The sequence below is a fragment of the Sesamum indicum genome, linkage group LG11 (assembly GCF_026168435.1).
Source record: "Sesamum indicum cultivar Baizhima isolate 11 linkage group LG11, ASM2616843v1, whole genome shotgun sequence".
NCBI classification, from domain to species: domain Eukaryota; kingdom Viridiplantae; phylum Streptophyta; class Magnoliopsida; order Lamiales; family Pedaliaceae; genus Sesamum; species Sesamum indicum.
The window spans coordinates 11,435,088-11,451,148 of NC_142667.1; the positions used below are offsets into that span (position 1 = coordinate 11,435,088).

At 33.9% G+C, this 16,061-nt stretch overlaps 4 protein-coding genes across 5 annotated transcripts; 1 reads left to right on the top strand and 3 right to left on the bottom strand.

The window, feature by feature from the left end:
• Window positions 1-1,080: 1,080 nt before the first annotated feature.
• On the bottom strand, window positions 1,081-2,481 carry LOC105173702 (protein LURP-one-related 6). The gene is made up of 3 exons (XM_011095559.3): window positions 2,159-2,481; window positions 1,722-1,967; window positions 1,081-1,493 (listed from the first exon to the last, which is right to left on the bottom strand). Exons 1-3 carry the CDS (start codon window positions 2,453-2,455, stop codon window positions 1,350-1,352), a joined length of 687 nt encoding a protein of 228 aa, XP_011093861.2. The 5' UTR covers window positions 2,456-2,481; the 3' UTR covers window positions 1,081-1,349.
• A 4,568-nt stretch (window positions 2,482-7,049) lies between these two features.
• LOC110012844 (small ribosomal subunit protein bS1m) lies at window positions 7,050-9,458 on the bottom strand. 2 transcript variants are annotated; one of them, XR_002288064.2, is made up of 2 exons: window positions 8,663-9,458; window positions 7,050-7,376 (listed from the first exon to the last, which is right to left on the bottom strand). XR_002288064.2 is itself a non-coding variant. In XM_020697952.2 (2 exons), exon 1 carries the CDS (start codon window positions 9,361-9,363, stop codon window positions 8,749-8,751), a length of 615 nt encoding a protein of 204 aa, XP_020553611.1. In that variant the 5' UTR covers window positions 9,364-9,455; the 3' UTR covers window positions 7,050-7,376; window positions 8,716-8,748. The 2 variants fall into 2 exon arrangements, 1 of the variants encoding a protein (XP_020553611.1); XM_020697952.2 differs by having other exon boundaries at window positions 8,716-9,455.
• Window positions 9,459-10,571: 1,113 nt separating this feature from the next.
• On the top strand, window positions 10,572-11,519 carry LOC105173833 (3'-5' exonuclease-like). Its single transcript, XM_011095713.3, has one exon. It carries the CDS (start codon window positions 10,827-10,829, stop codon window positions 11,517-11,519), a length of 693 nt encoding a protein of 230 aa, XP_011094015.1. The 5' UTR covers window positions 10,572-10,826.
• Window positions 11,520-12,038: 519 nt separating this feature from the next.
• On the bottom strand, window positions 12,039-14,049 carry LHCA6 (PSI type II chlorophyll a/b-binding protein (Lhca2*1)). Its single transcript, XM_011095560.3, has 5 exons — window positions 13,887-14,049; window positions 13,641-13,802; window positions 13,432-13,469; window positions 12,831-13,345; window positions 12,039-12,360 (listed from the first exon to the last, which is right to left on the bottom strand). The coding sequence occupies exons 1-5, from the start codon at window positions 13,931-13,933 to the stop codon at window positions 12,343-12,345; spliced, it is 780 nt and encodes a 259-aa protein (XP_011093862.1). The 5' UTR covers window positions 13,934-14,049; the 3' UTR covers window positions 12,039-12,342.
• Between the last annotated feature and the right edge of the window lie 2,012 nt (window positions 14,050-16,061).

Consider the following 16,061-nt stretch of genomic DNA (forward strand, 5'->3'; position numbering starts at 1 on the left):
CACTCCATCGAAATATTTATAAAAATTAATTACATTTAAACTCCTTTTGAAAAATATGAATTATATTTTCCACTAAAGAAGTTTTGAATTTATATTTATAACCCTTTCAAAATTTCATTATTTACACCTATCCTTATTTTATTAGGATTTGGACGAAAAATATTGATGTAAAAATAATTGAATAAATTTTTAATTTTATCCCTTATTCAATATTTTAATAATTTTGTATTTATAAAAGAAAAAATATAATAATATTAACATCACTCCATATATATATTATATTTATCTCTTTATAAGTACAAAAATATACATGAAAATATTAAATGATTGACAAAACAAAATTTTACATAATTTTTTTTTTTGCTTATGTCAATATTTTTCATTCAAACCCTAACAAAAAGAGGTAAACTGGGCCGTAAGTACGATTTTAATTTTTTTTCAAAAAATATATAATTTAACATTTTAAAAGAGGATTTAAATGTAATTAGTCGTATTTATAATTGTGCTCTCTGATATAAAATTCCACACTTTACTACGTACCCTAATCATTGAGAAAAAGTATGATTTATATATAGCAATGATTGGAGCAATCGTAGTTACTTGTTTCAAAGTTCAAACAAAAGAAGTGGTGGATCTTTAAAAATATATTTTTCCTTACTTTTCTTTTTAAAATTTTTGAACTAAGACAAATAATATCAATCATAATTCTTATATTTTTATTCATTATGAATAAATTTTTATTTATTCCATCAACTATATTCAAATCTCATTTATATGAGTATCTGTCTATTTATATAGTAATTTATAATTTATTATTTTTCTATAGACACAATAATTGTTGCTTTATTATGAAATTGCTGACATATTTGACAGGATTTTAATAGATAGACATATTATATAATTTAATTGGTCGTTTTTGTGCAAAAAAAAAAAATAATGATTCTATGTACGTATTTGAGAGTGGAATAAATGTATAATAATTGTAGTTCATGATATTAATTAATGCGTAAAAAATATAATTGACTTGATACATACGTGCACATGAAATAAAAGGGCGAAAGGAGAAGTGAGTTGCGTGGCTAAGTAAAATCAACTACCAGTTTATGTATATCCAAACATTGAACAAACAATAATATTACATATGTAATTACAATAGTATACAAACTTGTCCGAACATATTAAGAAACAAATCTTCACACCAATCAATTAATTCATACTCCAAAAGGAGATCAGAAAGGAACAAATGTAAGATTTCCTACTTATCTAGAATGTACAAAACAAATCCTAAATATATTTATTGCAATAACAAATAATCAATTATTTACATATATGATATGTGTTTCCTTCTGTCAGCATCGGGTTGTTCCATCATATAAATAGTCAAGAACAGCAATCACCCCGAAAACAAATGCTTGATCCATGCCAGCCTTTATTTCTACATGGTACAGATCCCTGCTCGCCATCACTCGCTCAATCTCTTTCTTGACACCAATCTGTTTCCCATAATAAGAATTTTGCAGCAATTAGAAATATGGATTCTGATCGCGCCAGACATGTATCTAAGCTTTTGTTCGTTTATATAGTGATATGTAATCATCGACAGGATACATATAATGATATATAATTATCGTTTTTTGAAAAAAATGAATTCAATGTAATCGTCGATGCATGATTGATCATAGTCATGATGTAAGAGGAGGGTGTGAAATGAATTGGTTTACCTGCGCTACTATGTCTCCCTTGGAGTTGACAATGCTGCAAGAACGTCCAGGGAAGTCGCCACGGACCTCAAAGTCTCCGTAAGTGCAGCAGTCCTTCGATTCAATGGAGATCCTGATTGGAATGTTCTTCAAGAAGCATGAGTAGTTGGGCTCTTTTAAGGTAAAGACAAGCTTGTGAGATCCTAAGAAGTCATATGTGAAGCCTTTCCATTGCCTTGTGATGCTTAGTGCTTCAATTATCGCTCCCTGACACGTACCACAAAATATTAATATCGGAAAACAAATTGGAATCATGTGAAAATCACATATGTTACTAAAATATTTTTTGGCACATTTTATTGCATAAATTTTACTATTCTTAAACTATTTGCAAATGTCTGAATATAAATAGTTGATGGACGGTTATTTATTGTTATACTAACGAAAATTAATTGTACCTTTCGCCTGATGAGAAGCAAAGCATTTCCCTCCCCATCCCTGAGAATCAGCTCTTCTTTCCTGCCAAGAACTCCACAGCCATCAACACTGAACACAACCCTTTGGCCGTAATCTGCCACCACGAAGCCACCGCCATTTGCCACGTTCGGCCGCCTCCTCACCGCGAGAACCACCTCAGAAGCTGAACAATACACTTTGCTCACGATTGGCATCATCGTCATGCCTAGTTTTGCACACATTTGTTGCTTTCCGGTCCTCGATATACACCTCGACAGAGATATCCCTTTGATTTCCATCGTAACATGTCCAATTTATAGACCACGTATGTTGTCGTAAAAGGAATCTTGCTTGTGGCTTGTGCTATGTGTTGAGAAATTCAAAAGGTTTGGCGAGGTTTTCTTTGACTATGTGCAGTGCAAGAACCTTTTTCAGTCAATGGGAATCAATGTGTATGCTTATGTGAGAAGAATGACTACTTTGAGAGCTTCTTGCTCATTCAATCTCATCAATTAATTTAAATATATTTTTAATTTTGAAAAAAAATATTTTTGGTCCTATATATTAGGACACTTTATAATTTAACCCATTTTTCTGAATTTTAGTTCTCACGTGACTTTTCTCCCTAATGAGAAGTCACAGGGCTGCTAGTTCAAATACGTGCTGGACTATCGGTCCCGTGACTTGTTCATTAATTATTGGATGGAAAAGTCATGTGAAAACTGAAAATGAGAAAATCTAACTTACAATATCTACAATATGAGAAAATCATAACAAATGAAATTATATTAAAAATAAAAGTCTAATTCATAAAATTAAAAATGCAATTTTCCCTCTCATTTTCACACAAAAGCTTATAATGATGAACACACATTTCCCACTGAAAAATGAAAACGAAAAGACAATCAATTTTGAGAGGTTTAAAAGCAATATTTTAAGGAGTTTGAGTGATTTTTGAAAATTGGGTACCTAATCATAGCTTTTTGGGGGAATATTTTGACGAAAAAAGTGTAGTGGAACTGTGGAAGAATGAAATTTCCTAAAGGGATTTAGACTTTGGCGTGGTCCTTTACATTCCGTAGCTTTGTTGATTGATTTGAGAAAATGCTCTCTCTCTCTCTCTCTCTCTCTATATATATATATATATATATACATGTGTATACATATGATTTTGAAGGGAAATAACGTCACGCCTCTCCTTAATACAACATTTGAATAATTAATTAGATGTTAAATAAGTTATAATGGAACATTTATGGCATGATAATCAATTTAGTACAGGAATTAATAGGAAAAAATGTAATCAAGCTCAATGTGATATTGTAAATAAGTAAATTATTTTTTATGAAAAAAATAACAATTTACTTCCCTATGTTTTCAAAAATACAGTAATTTATCCCCCTGTATTTTTCAAAATTAAGCAATTTACTTCTTTAGATAAAGAGGTAAATTGCTTCATCATAAAAAACATAGGGGAATAAATTGCTATTATTTTTTCGTAGGGGAATAATTGGGTTAAGGGTGAAGCGGGTATCTGCAAATATTGAAAATAAATACTTATTATCTTATAATAAGATGAAAAGGGTGTTTTTATTTTACTACTTTTGCTTTCCAACTGATTAAAATTAAGTTGATTCAAGTCAAAAGTTACCCAATCAAATTTTACTGTTTATTATAAAAATTAAGTTGTTTTTTCAAATACTTTGTTTAAGTTTTATTTTTCAAAAACGCCCAACTTTTATTATTCTTGAACTTACAACTTATTAACACCGTATAAATAGAAGCTATTGCAAACAAATAAACTTAATATCTTAGGAAGTAAACTTGTAGTGGCATTCGCCCACCAAGTAAGAAAGGTAATAAAAATCCAACTAACAAGATAATTTGATATTGATTGGACGAAAATGTTTCTAGAACTTTTTCATTTACCCACCTAGAATATGTTTATTTCAAAATTTCCCATGAACTTTTTAGTGATTTTCAACATTTTTCAAAATTGACATTTTGTTATAATTATTTGATGTAGGGATATTTAGAATCTCAATATCTGCAACTATATTTTACAGAGTAAAATATTTATTTAATTATATATATTATGCATATAATTTTATAAAAGCAAAATTATATGTTATTTAAAGTTATATATTTTATGTTCAATTACATGAATAAGTGTTTAAAATATATCATTAGTCGCAAAAATTTTTATGGGATCAAAGTTTAAATTTATGTTCAATTACATAAAATAATCCAAATAATTCATAGCAATTATACGTTACTAATAACTTCTTCATCCTTGTCAAGTATTGTAGGACAAATTTTTAATTTATTGTTGAACAAGTATTTAATAATAAACAAATAAAATAATATAACATTTTGTTAGTATTTATTCTATCAATATAAATTGATATATATATATATATATAGATAGATATTAAATTACTAAATAGAAGCGGATTTTGAGCCCGCCCCCGCATTCAATTTTTCTGGACCGAACCCGACCCATTACGGATGGACGGGTCTAATTGCCAATGATCTAGGAAACTGGATTTGGTATCCAAGTGGCGGTGTTTTGTTAGAAACATTCTAGGAAGAGAATCAATATGCAACTGAAGCAGTCACGTTTCAAGGCAGGAAAAAGGAGGTTTTTTTCCCCATCCAATGCTACACCCGTTAATTCTAATGGCAATCTAATAGTAGGACCAAAACTATTACAAAAGTATCAGCTTGAGAACTAATATCTTCAGACCCAAAAATTTGGGAACCACCAGTTGAACACTGTTGTACTGTACGATTTTGTTTTATCAATGAAACTTACATTTACCCAAAAAAAAAAAGACCCCTGCCCTCGCTGTGTTGGGAGATGACACGCCCTCCTTTGTAGTAGCAGCGACGAAGCTCTTCCTTTTTTTTAAAATATAAATTAAGTTTTAATTAATTCAATTAAAATAATAATATTTTATTATATAAATAATTAAATAATTATTATATAAAACAATATTTTATTATTAATAAGTTTTAATTAAATAATTATTATATAAGATAATATTTATTATTAATAAATTTTAATTGAATAATTATTGTATGGGTAATATTTTATTATTAATAAATATATAATATTATATATATTAGATGTGAGAGAATGGCAAAGATGTCAAAAAAGAGGTACTTGCATACTTAATTCGCAGTCAAAGCGCGTGTGGCCCAACTTCGGAGGGGTTTTCTTGAACTTTATTTTATATCACAAGAGGGTAATTGACTTTAATTTTCATAGAAGATTTTTTGAATATTTCTATTATCACAGGAGTCCCTAGATTTTTCCAATATAATTTCATACTAAATTGATAACTTGTATGTTATTCCCAATTTCCCATGATATATTACTAATATGTAATGAAATATCAACCTTTTAAATTCAAAATTGAAATAGTTTATATTTAATACACATTTATATATATGATGCACTTATAGTACTTAATCAAATGGATGTTCTTTGCGAGCTGGAAAATGTGAATAAAAATAATATTATTTTATCCGTGTTTTTCAATAATTTAAACACAATTCTATTAATTTTTTCAAAATTATATTGATCTTTTTCAATAATTTAAAATATATCCTCGCTTGAGGCATGCTTGTTCCAGGATCTTCAACTGTTTGCCCCTCAATGCTACTATGTAAATTGGTTGGGTTTTTCTTGGGAAAAGTTGAGAGCTTGGGCAGCAGCCCAGATAGCTTGTGCATAGTTGGCCCTGTTTTTAACTTTCTTTTTGGGGTGGGTTGGATTGGATTGTTGGTAGTGTTGTGGGGTTGATCTGTGCAGGGAAATGGAGTAATTGGTTGTCTTGTTGGAGGTCGTGGCTGGAACTGGGAGTGCTCTTAAGGGAATTTATGTTCCTGACAGTTGATGTATATCTTTTATAGAGGAATAAATGGGAAGAAGAATGTACTGTTCTTGGTTGATTGATCTGCTAATTGAGTAAAACATTTTTCCTCATCACGTCTTTTTTGGCTCATCTGTTAGATATATTTCTCTGTCTGTGTGTGTTTGTGCTTGAAGGTTTCATAGCCCTTATGAAAAGGGTGAGGTGGTTTTATGTAGTTAATAAAAGATGTCTCTGCAATTGTTATCCCTCCATGCTTCTTGCTCTGGAATTTCAGAATTACCATTAAACCAAGTGAAATGTAGGGCTCTTGGAGAATCCAATAACCTTTTTCGTTACATCATGTGCTTGTATGTACTGTTTGCCTTGAGCTATCAAAAGCAAAGAAGGTACATGTGGATAACTGCAAAACCTTCTTATTAAGCCAAGGAAACATGAAGAGTCAGTGTGCCACAATTGTACCTATTTGTGCTGATTTTGATTGGATGTCTAGGCTTATGTTCTTTTGTTTCTTGTGAATTGGCAGAAGGGCAGTCCCTTGAAGCTCTATACACGCTGGTCTTTAAGAAGGAAAAGCAGTATATGTAAAACTAGTTTATAACATAGTAGGCACCATTCAACTGCATCAAGTCCATGTTATTGTGTTATGGTACGAGAAACTTCACTTTGTCCTCCTCTGTTTCCCCTTGAACCTCTTTTCTATACTCAGTTCTTGTAATGGCTTGCTTTCCTTTTCTTTATCATCCATGCCATAACTAGCCTCCTGCTCTTCTACTACGATTTGTCCCTCTCTTTACTCTCGCCTTAGATGCCAATCTTTTTCAAATCACCGCAAAAACTCTGCAACAATATGCAGTATATTCTCGCTTAACCTGCCTTTCCTTAATATGCAGTATTTTTTTTTTTTTGGCAATTTTCTTGAAAAGAATATCATAAACCTATATGGATTATGAGAGCCCTGCTATGAATTTTCACTGTCTTTTCCAATCAATTCTGTGCGGTAACAATGAGAAGATATACCAATGCTATTACTTATATGTAGCATGTTCAACAAAATTAAAGCCAGTTCCAAAATGTCGGGCTTCAAATAAGCCTCAAACCTTTATCATGCTGTAGTATCTATAAAGGAAAAGAAAGAGAGTGAGAACCAATTGCCCATTCTCTAAAGCTGATGCTAGGAACTTAGCAGAACAGGCAGAAGCGAATCTACAAACACAACTAAAGCTACTTAATAGGGCCAACCAACAAAGTAAACAAAGATGAATTAAATGTGACGGACGGGCGGGTATATTTTCTGGAGCTTTCCTCCTGATCCATGCATTTCTTGGTTACAGCGGAATGCCTGTAGAAAGAAAAGCTAAATTAGGCGAACTTTGTCCCCAAGATAACTGGTGTAATACCTTTATATAGCAATCAAACATGCTTCCTATAATGAAATAAAATTCATCTGGAAAAATTAGGTGAGATAGTCTAAGCTGGTCCTGTTCCAAGATACTAAGTAAAGCACAAGGCCAACGGAAGACCATAATACAAGCTTCTACTATCACAACAGAATAAATGCATGCCCCACCATAACAATGTTAAAGGTAACTGCAATTTTCAGTCTCCCTGAGATAAAATGACAATGTCATATTACACGTCACATGGGATAATGCCAGGATAATTAATGATGACCCGAAGTATGTAAATAACAAAGTGAAACAAAGTAGGATGTAACACAGTTATCCAGACATATTTGACATCCATGATTCCATAGTATATTGAATACGATCCAGGGAGACAAAAAAAGCTTGGTGATGTAGAATGACCATAAGAAGTATCTAGTGGCATTTTCACCAAGGGAGACAAGCTCCATGCAGCCATCTATTATCATGTTGTAGATTAGAGATTGATAATAGGAAACATAAAAGGTGAAGTGATAATTTGATCCTCCAATCCTGAATTTGCATCAGAGCCATGAATATCATAGAGACAAGTGTCAAATAGCTCATAGAGATAGGGTCAGAGACTGCAACACATGGTTCTTAGTCTCTAGAGCAATTGCAGCATACTATTGGCCAGACAGTTAGCGGGGCAAATAAAGATAGTCAACTACTCTAGACTATGCTCATAATCTTCAGCAGATACCGAGCAAACTGAGATTCAGGAGACTCTCTCTGAGTTCACTTCAAGAACTCAGAAAAATCTCCACCAGCAATTACAGCATCTTCAGATTTCAAGAAGTCTACTCTTCTGAAGTTAGGTATTCTTCTCCTCAAAATAGCAAGAATTTTCCAGATGACTCTCAACATAGTTGTGCCTTATTAGTCTAAATGATCATCAAATAAATCCACCACATAGAGTTAATACAAGACATGCGACTTTTACCGGTTGTCACCAAACATTGCACGCTTCAAGAACAACTACAGAATAGAAGCGATGCGCTTTAGTTTCAAAATTTGTCATTTCCATCTTCTTAACATAATTCAGAGACCAATAAATATTGTGTGCGTACAAACACATTTCTATTTTCGATCAACTCAATCAAATAGCGCATGTCAATGAACTATCCAGTTCCGGCAAGAGCTAGTAATGAAGTCAATTTTGTAGATAACATAAGCTCAAATAGAAGAAAAAGAGAATACCCACTTTGAGCCCAAACAAAAACAACTCTAAGAGCAGAGGATTAAGTAAAACTCTACCGAAAACCACCCATCAGTACGATCAACAAACAATCATCCGGCTCTGGCAACCACAATATTCTTAGGGGTCACGCTCTCGATCATAAATCGGTCACTTGTAATCTTCCGATTGTAAGCCTGCCGAGATGGAAGAAACGCAAGGTAACCTGCAATCGCAATCGAATACCCTCCCCTCACTTTCTCCGCTACGAAACCTTTCACCTTCGCGTTGGCCCTCCACTTATTCTTCAGCTCCATCCACGCGCGGTGTTTTCTAAACCTCCGCGGGAGGAGGAGCGGCTGCTCACCTCCACCACCAACTTCAGTCTGCCCCACCATGTCATCGAACCGGGCAGCGGCCTGCTGCTTGATCCGAGAATCTCCGGTTACCAAATCAACGAAGCATCGCTGCAAGACGAGATTTTTCACCGGCGATTCTCGATTCGATGGGTTGAGGAACCCGACGCGGTTCGTGAGACGGGCAGGGCCCGCAATTTCTGGGGGCTTGATGAGCTCTTCCTGCGTGGCGATTCTGGGCCTGCCCACCCCTGCGTCTATGAGGTACATTTCTTCTCTCAAACGTACAACTTTGGCTTCCAAGGCGAGTCCGCTGCGTAGAAAAAAACTTGAATTGGATCTCGGGAATAGCCGACTCATGTACACGCTCATCTTGCCGAGTGTTGTTGATTTCTCCGGTGAGAACCGCTAGTTTGCCCACTGAGTGCTCTTGATCTTCAAAAGAGGGGTTTTGCAGAGATTTTAGGTTTTCTATGAATTGAAAGATGGGATAATTGGCATTCTACCCATGAGTTCTCGAAATTGACAATTGCACCCCGGACATGTTTTTAATTACCTCATATACTACCCCTGAGTTCTCGAAATTGACAATTGCACCCCGGACATGTTTTTAATTACCTCATATACTACCCCTGAGTTCTCGAAATTTGAATTATTTTTTATTAATAATATAATTATCCCTTGCCTTGAGCACTAGCTACTTCTTTTTTAAAAGATAAACATTAATGTGTGAGCATCAACATACATTACAAAAAAATATAATATTCAACTATGCTTAATTATTATAGTTAAAAATAAAATAGTTATAACAAATAATTATTTATCACAGTCATGCAATGGTTGTTAGTTGTGGTAATTACAAGAGAACTAAAATATTGACAAATATTTTTACCATGGCTCTTAGTCGTAACAAATAATTTTTTTTTAGTGAAAAATCTATATTTTTGCATTGATTTTATTAAATCATAGTTAATAAAAAATTCAAAAAAAATATAATTTTGATCTTGTTTCTTAAGGGCGATGGCAATTTTAGTTCAGCTCTAATTTAAAATAGTGAATGAGGACAGTAATTCTTAAAAGAATAATAATTTATAGACTAAATGCCCTAATTTTGCTAGAACTGCCCACATGATGCGTACCCGACCACATAAATTTGTGGATCTCTCTAAAATTCGACGAATTAGCTTACGTGGAAGTATCTTTTCAGTTGGTACTTACATGGCAAAGGTGATGTGTTTTAAAAGTCCACTTAAGCACCGACTGAAAAAATACTTCAGCATAAACTAATTCGTCGAATTTTGGAGAAATCGCCAAAATTATATGGTCATGTATGCATTATGTGCACAATTCCGACAAAATTAGGCATTTTGTTCTTAAATTGTCATTTTTTGAAAATTATTGTCCTGATTCACTATTTTGAATTGGACCTGAACTAAAATTGTCACCGCTCTTGAAAAGATGGACCAAAATTGTATTTTTACTTAAAAATTATTTACCATAATTTTTAATTTAAAACTATTAAATTATAATCAATAATATATATTTTTTTTGCTAGAGGTAAAACTAAGGATGAACGCCATCTCAAGTCCCTATTCGATCAAATCATTTTGACAACGTTCCATGAAAAGTTGTCATCTCTTTGACATCTCTGATACGTGATGTGGGAACAGTCAGAACTTTCCCAGAAGAGTTCTAGTCCGACTAAACATACACTACCACCCTTTCTTCAATCTTCTTTATATATATATATATATGTATATGTACACACACGTCCACATATCCTACCACCCTTTCTTCAGATCTAACAACACGATTCTCAGCCCTTCCACACGAACATGAGTCGTAGCAACTACTCCGCCTCAAACTACTCAATCATTCCTCTGCGCCGTACTATCTCAGCACATCAGCCAAATGCGAATCGCGATCTTCCCAATTTCTACTCTGTCATTTTCCATGATGAAGTCATTCATGTCACCGTCGCCAAAAAAGCTGCTCATGTCAATCAATGGATATCCCGCATTTGTCGTGTGCACTGCCGATGTCCTCATTGCAAACTTATTGTCGGTCTTGACACCGAGTGGCGTCCCAGTTTTGTCCGCGGTCAGGAACATGACGTCGCTATTCTTCAAATCTGTGTGGGCCAACAGTGCCTCATTTACCAACTTCTCCACACTGACTGCATTCCAGCCTCTCTCCACGAGTTCTTGGCTGATCCTCAGCATACATTCTATGGCGTTGGTGTTAGAGAAGACGTCAGGAAACTGTTCCGTTCTCATGGCTTGGCTGTGAAAAATATTACAGATCTAAATGAACTTATCAACGGAGAGGACGAAGATGAGTACAAGCCCATCGGATTGAAGAAAATGGCTTCGACAGTTCTTGGGAAGGAGATGATGAAGCCGTTGCGGGTTACGCTCAGCAAGTGGCATTCTCTTAATCTTAGTTTCGCTCAGATTGAATATGCTGCCATTGATGCCTTTGTTTCCTTCCAAATTGCGGTGTCATTGTGCTCATCAACTGTCAATTGAAAGAATTATAAGTTTTAAGAAACATTAGCGTGAGGATTGTGGTTTTTTTATTTTACATGTAGTTTGATGGTAACAGGTTTTGGTTAGCGTTAATGATGATGGATGGACAATTTTCCTGAAATTTTCAGGTTTAATATAAGATTCCTTGTCAAAAACTCCTTACATATGTAAATCAAATGATATGACGAAAAATTAAGACAGTTTGGGTGGAACAATAAACATAGATCCTACATTTTTTTAAACTTTGGTTGTTTTGTATGTTTCGCTGTCGTGTCTTGATGGTTTCAGGTTTGTGTGATGAAAATCCTGCAATTTGTGTCAAACGTCTGTTTTTGAGGTAGAAAGAGATTTACCTTGTCAGAGGCAGAAGACTTTTGTAAGTGTAAATCATGGCTAGATATCATTCTGCATAATCCCAGAATCTCAATGTCAATGTATTTATACTACAATGTGAATGAAGTGATGCTCATGCAATAATTAGTTTGGCAAGAACAAAAGAACATATACTTCCGAGTTGAATAGTGAGGCCTGATCTCCTATGTATACTATGATATTGAATCATCAGTCTGCGCTGGTTTTCTGAAATGGAGTCTTTCATCTTACATCGAAGATGATCATGTTAATGTCAGCATGTATGATAATGTCTGAACAATGGCATAAAACAAGTGTGATATAGAAGAATTCAGAGATTTTTCTTGCTCTTTCATATGTACATCAGACTGCTTCCGAGGAGAAGGTACAAGGAATTTTTGTCTCAACCAATCCAATAATTTTAGCTTTACCACTTCGGCCATTCCTCATTCCCGTCTAGAGACTGTCAGCGTTACTGCGATGTGAAAGCCTGAGAAACAACGCAGAACATTTCATCAATCCTTTCATCTTAGTTTTCATCCTTATGAAACAGGGAAAAGTATTATTTTAGTTCGTTAAATATGCTTAATTTTAATTTTAGTTCGATAACTATGTACATTTTTGTTTAGGTCCAGTAACTTATAAATTGCGTACTTTTAGTCGTCTGACGGATTTTCGGATAATTTTACCCCTATGAGTGCATATGGACTAAAACTACCTTTCAAAAGTTGCATAGGGGTAAAATTGTTCGAAAATTTACCAGACGACTAAAAGTAAGCAATTTCATAAGTTATTGGACCTAAACAAAAATGGACATAATTATCGAATTAAAATTAAAATTAGACATACTTAACATATTAAAATAATACTTTTCCCTTATGAAAATCAAGAAACATGTTCGGAGTTAAGTTGACGTTTTTTTATTAAACAGACACGATCTCATAGGTTAAAGAGTTGTACCGAAAAAATGTTGCAGTGGCCAGGATCTGCAATGTGCGCCATCAAATTCTCGATGGGGCCTTGTCCCGTGTATACGGCTTGGAAGCAAAAACCAATGAAAGCTAGCATAGCAAGTCTACCATTCTTGATCTCTTTAGTCCTCAACACCATAACCGGCTCAGGCGACCCTCTGCCCCACATGAAGGGATCAAACCACAGTCCCCCAGGGTATCCTACATCAGGCTTCGGCTTCTTCCTATTTGGAAACGTGGGCTCAATGTCAACGCAACCGGGATTAATCATATCGGCCCATCTCCGCCCCTCAACCCACCCCATCAGGCCTAACTGCACCACGAATAACGTTGTTGGATCTGCAAAGTACTCTCTTGCACCAGCATCATACCACGAGAAGTTCTCGATGAATCCAAGGCTTTCTAGCCATTCCGGGATTAGAATTCCAGCAACAGCAAGCATTGCCCACCGAGCGTGCATCAGTTCAGCTTGTGCAAACCATTTTAGGAGTTCCGGGTCGGACCCTATGCATTGATTCTTTTGGTTAGTTATGAATGATCATGAATAAGTTCAGTGTCTCCTAATTAGGCTATTGCATGAATTACATTACCCAATCCAAGTGGATCAAAGCCAAAATCTCCAGGAAGACTGCAACAATTGAAAAGATTGATTTAATATTCTGATGTAAAGTAACAAAGGAATTTAAGGCAGAAGCAGTGTGTATTTTCTATTCCGAAATCCTATTACATCTTCTGTTTCACTTACTACATACACATTGACGTGTATAAAGATTCAACAATTAATGAGTTGTATATTTACCTGCCATCAAGCCATTCAGGGGGTGAACTACCAGGGAACCATAGCGGCCGGTCGGGAGGAAGTGGCTCGCAGACGCTGGACGGGCCTTTTGTAGCATTCAGACAACCTCGCTTAGGCAAACATGTAGCAATCTTTCCTGGGACAGACTTTCTTGGTAATTCCCTGGCAAGTAGAGGAAGTAAACCATTAACATGATGAATTGAGATTTGAGAAACCTGATGGAATACAATGTAATAACTCTGTGACCTGTTCGGCAAGGCTGAGAATGCAGATGCAGCAACGGCTAAAGCCATGGATGAATGAGGATTTGGACAACCTTTGGAGTTTGCTTATTTTGCAAGGTGGTAAGAGCCAAGCAATGGCTTATCCGGGAAGGGAGTGGATGGAATCATGAAACCTGTGTATGGTTGAATGAAATGGGCCAATGGGATTTCAATCTGGCACGTGTTTGGATATGGAGATCTAGTTTGAAGCTAGTGTATTGGGCCTAGAATAGTGGATTGTATTTGTATTTTGAGTTTGAGGTGATCCACTTCAACATCTCAAATGTATAGTATTTTTTTTCAAAATTTAAACTATAGTCATTTAGGTTATAAAAGTAATTTCATAGTCCAAGATTGTGGACATGAATTCCACATACGTAGTGATTCGATTTTTTTCCAATAAGTGTTTTTTGACAAGTCTTTTTTATATAGAAAAATTGTAATTTTTAGTCATATAATTTAGCGGGGTGTCATTTTTAGGTCTGCATAAGTTGAATTTTGTAATTCGATTAAATTATGATAATTTTAGTCATTTTTTATCGAAATTCCAAAATTAATTGTCATAGATCATATGCAATTTTTCGGCTAATTTGATGGGAAAATGACTAAAATTGTTAAAATTTTAAAATTACAAACATCAATTGAACCAAAAAATACCACCCCTAATTTATAGGACTAAGATTGCATTTTTTTTTTATGTTAAAAAATATATATTTGGTAAAAGAAATATTTCAGAACGTGTTTCAAAAAAACTTCCAATAATCTACAGTAACGTAGGAAATACATTTTGGAGAAGTCACATGATGTGTATCCGAATGTAAGCGCAAAGATCTAATCCAAATGAGAAACATATACTTAGATAGGTTGAGAATCTTGTAACATAACTTACAAGATAATAAATTGTAAAAAATACACGAAAAAACTCTACTTATAATCCTCGATACTTAAATCAACAATGTCGTAAACAAAGGAATATAAGGGTCATAAGAATGTTTAGGGTGTCAAATGTTGTACTAAGGGCATGGAGTGTTAGTATCGATAAATATCTTGAGTTGTATGATTCAATGTGGAACATTAATTCAGAAATGACCAGTGGTGATCATGAGTCCGCAGATACTTGAGGTTCAAATCAGATTGGGATTGAGTCGGTACAACCCAAATATAAAATAGTAGGTCTTGGCATGTTTTATGAATTAAATCATTTGAACTAACTAAACAATGTAATTGCGAACAAAAAGGAAGAAGTCCAGCAAAAAATCATCTAAGTGGAAGTCCCAGAACAAAAAGGGAATTGAGGCGTAGTAGCTAAACTAATTCACAAAATGAGAGAGAATCATGTTAAGAACACAGCCAACTGTTCAGACAGTTGTTGGGGGTTTTGGTTTTGGCAGAGTTCAGCTCTTACCACATTTTGTTCATGTTTGCTGTCTACATCAACTGACTTTGAGTCCTTACCTGTTTCACTACCTACGAAATCCACTTCCTAATTGTTACACTGGTTTTGTATTAGGGGTGTTGTTGGGGAAATACCACAAAAAGATAAAAACAATATCATTACTCTGTTTGTTTTTTATTTATTTTTAATTATGAATCTAACAAGACACTTTGTTGGTTCACCCAAATTTTAGATGAATATGTGAATTGTTAGACGGTCGTTAAATTTAAAAAGGTACTTATAATTTTTAAATAATGAGATGGTAATCATAATTATAACAAATTTTAAACATGTTGATTTCATTTAGCTGTAACATTAATTTTGATAAAATGTCATATTGTGTGCATTGTCGGTTCCATACAGCAGTAATAGAAACTACTTCTACGAAAAAAGAATAGCAAACTACCTTTTTTTATTTTTTAAAATAAAATAATTTATCCCATTAAATAGGAAAGTAAATCGTTCTACTTTTTAAAATACAGAGAAATAAATTTTTTTTTCTTCATAAAAGAATAATTTGCTCATTTAAAATACTCTAAGAGTAAATTATATTAAATCCTAAAATGCTCTACAACTACTCCTACTAATAACATACTATAAATTTGATAATAGATATAAAAAAAATAATGGATTTACGTTTGATCAAAACTGAAGAAAATAAATTAATTTTAAATATAGATGAATGAAAATCATTGATGTGATTAATTAAATAAATAATTGATT

Coding starts and splice junctions, on each gene's coding strand:
- LOC105173702 (XM_011095559.3), bottom strand. CDS start 2,455: ATGGAAATCAAAGGGATATCTCTGTCGAGGTGTATATCGAGGACCGGA. Junction 1,968..2,158: donor TGCTTCTCATCAGGCGAAAG/GTACAATTAATT, acceptor GGTACGTGTCAG/GGAGCGATAATTGAAGCACT. Junction 1,494..1,721: donor AGGGAGACATAGTAGCGCAG/GTAAACCAATTC, acceptor TATGGGAAACAG/ATTGGTGTCAAGAAAGAGAT.
- LOC110012844 (XM_020697952.2), bottom strand. CDS start 9,363: ATGAGCGTGTACATGAGTCGGCTATTCCCGAGATCCAATTCAAGTTTT.
- LOC105173833 (XM_011095713.3), top strand. CDS start 10,827: ATGAGTCGTAGCAACTACTCCGCCTCAAACTACTCAATCATTCCTCTG.
- LHCA6 (XM_011095560.3), bottom strand. CDS start 13,933: ATGGCTTTAGCCGTTGCTGCATCTGCATTCTCAGCCTTGCCGAACAG. Junction 13,470..13,640: donor CCTGAATGGCTTGATGGCAG/GTAAATATACAA, acceptor CAATTGTTGCAG/TCTTCCTGGAGATTTTGGCT. Junction 13,346..13,431: donor CTTTGATCCACTTGGATTGG/GTAATGTAATTC, acceptor ATCAATGCATAG/GGTCCGACCCGGAACTCCTA.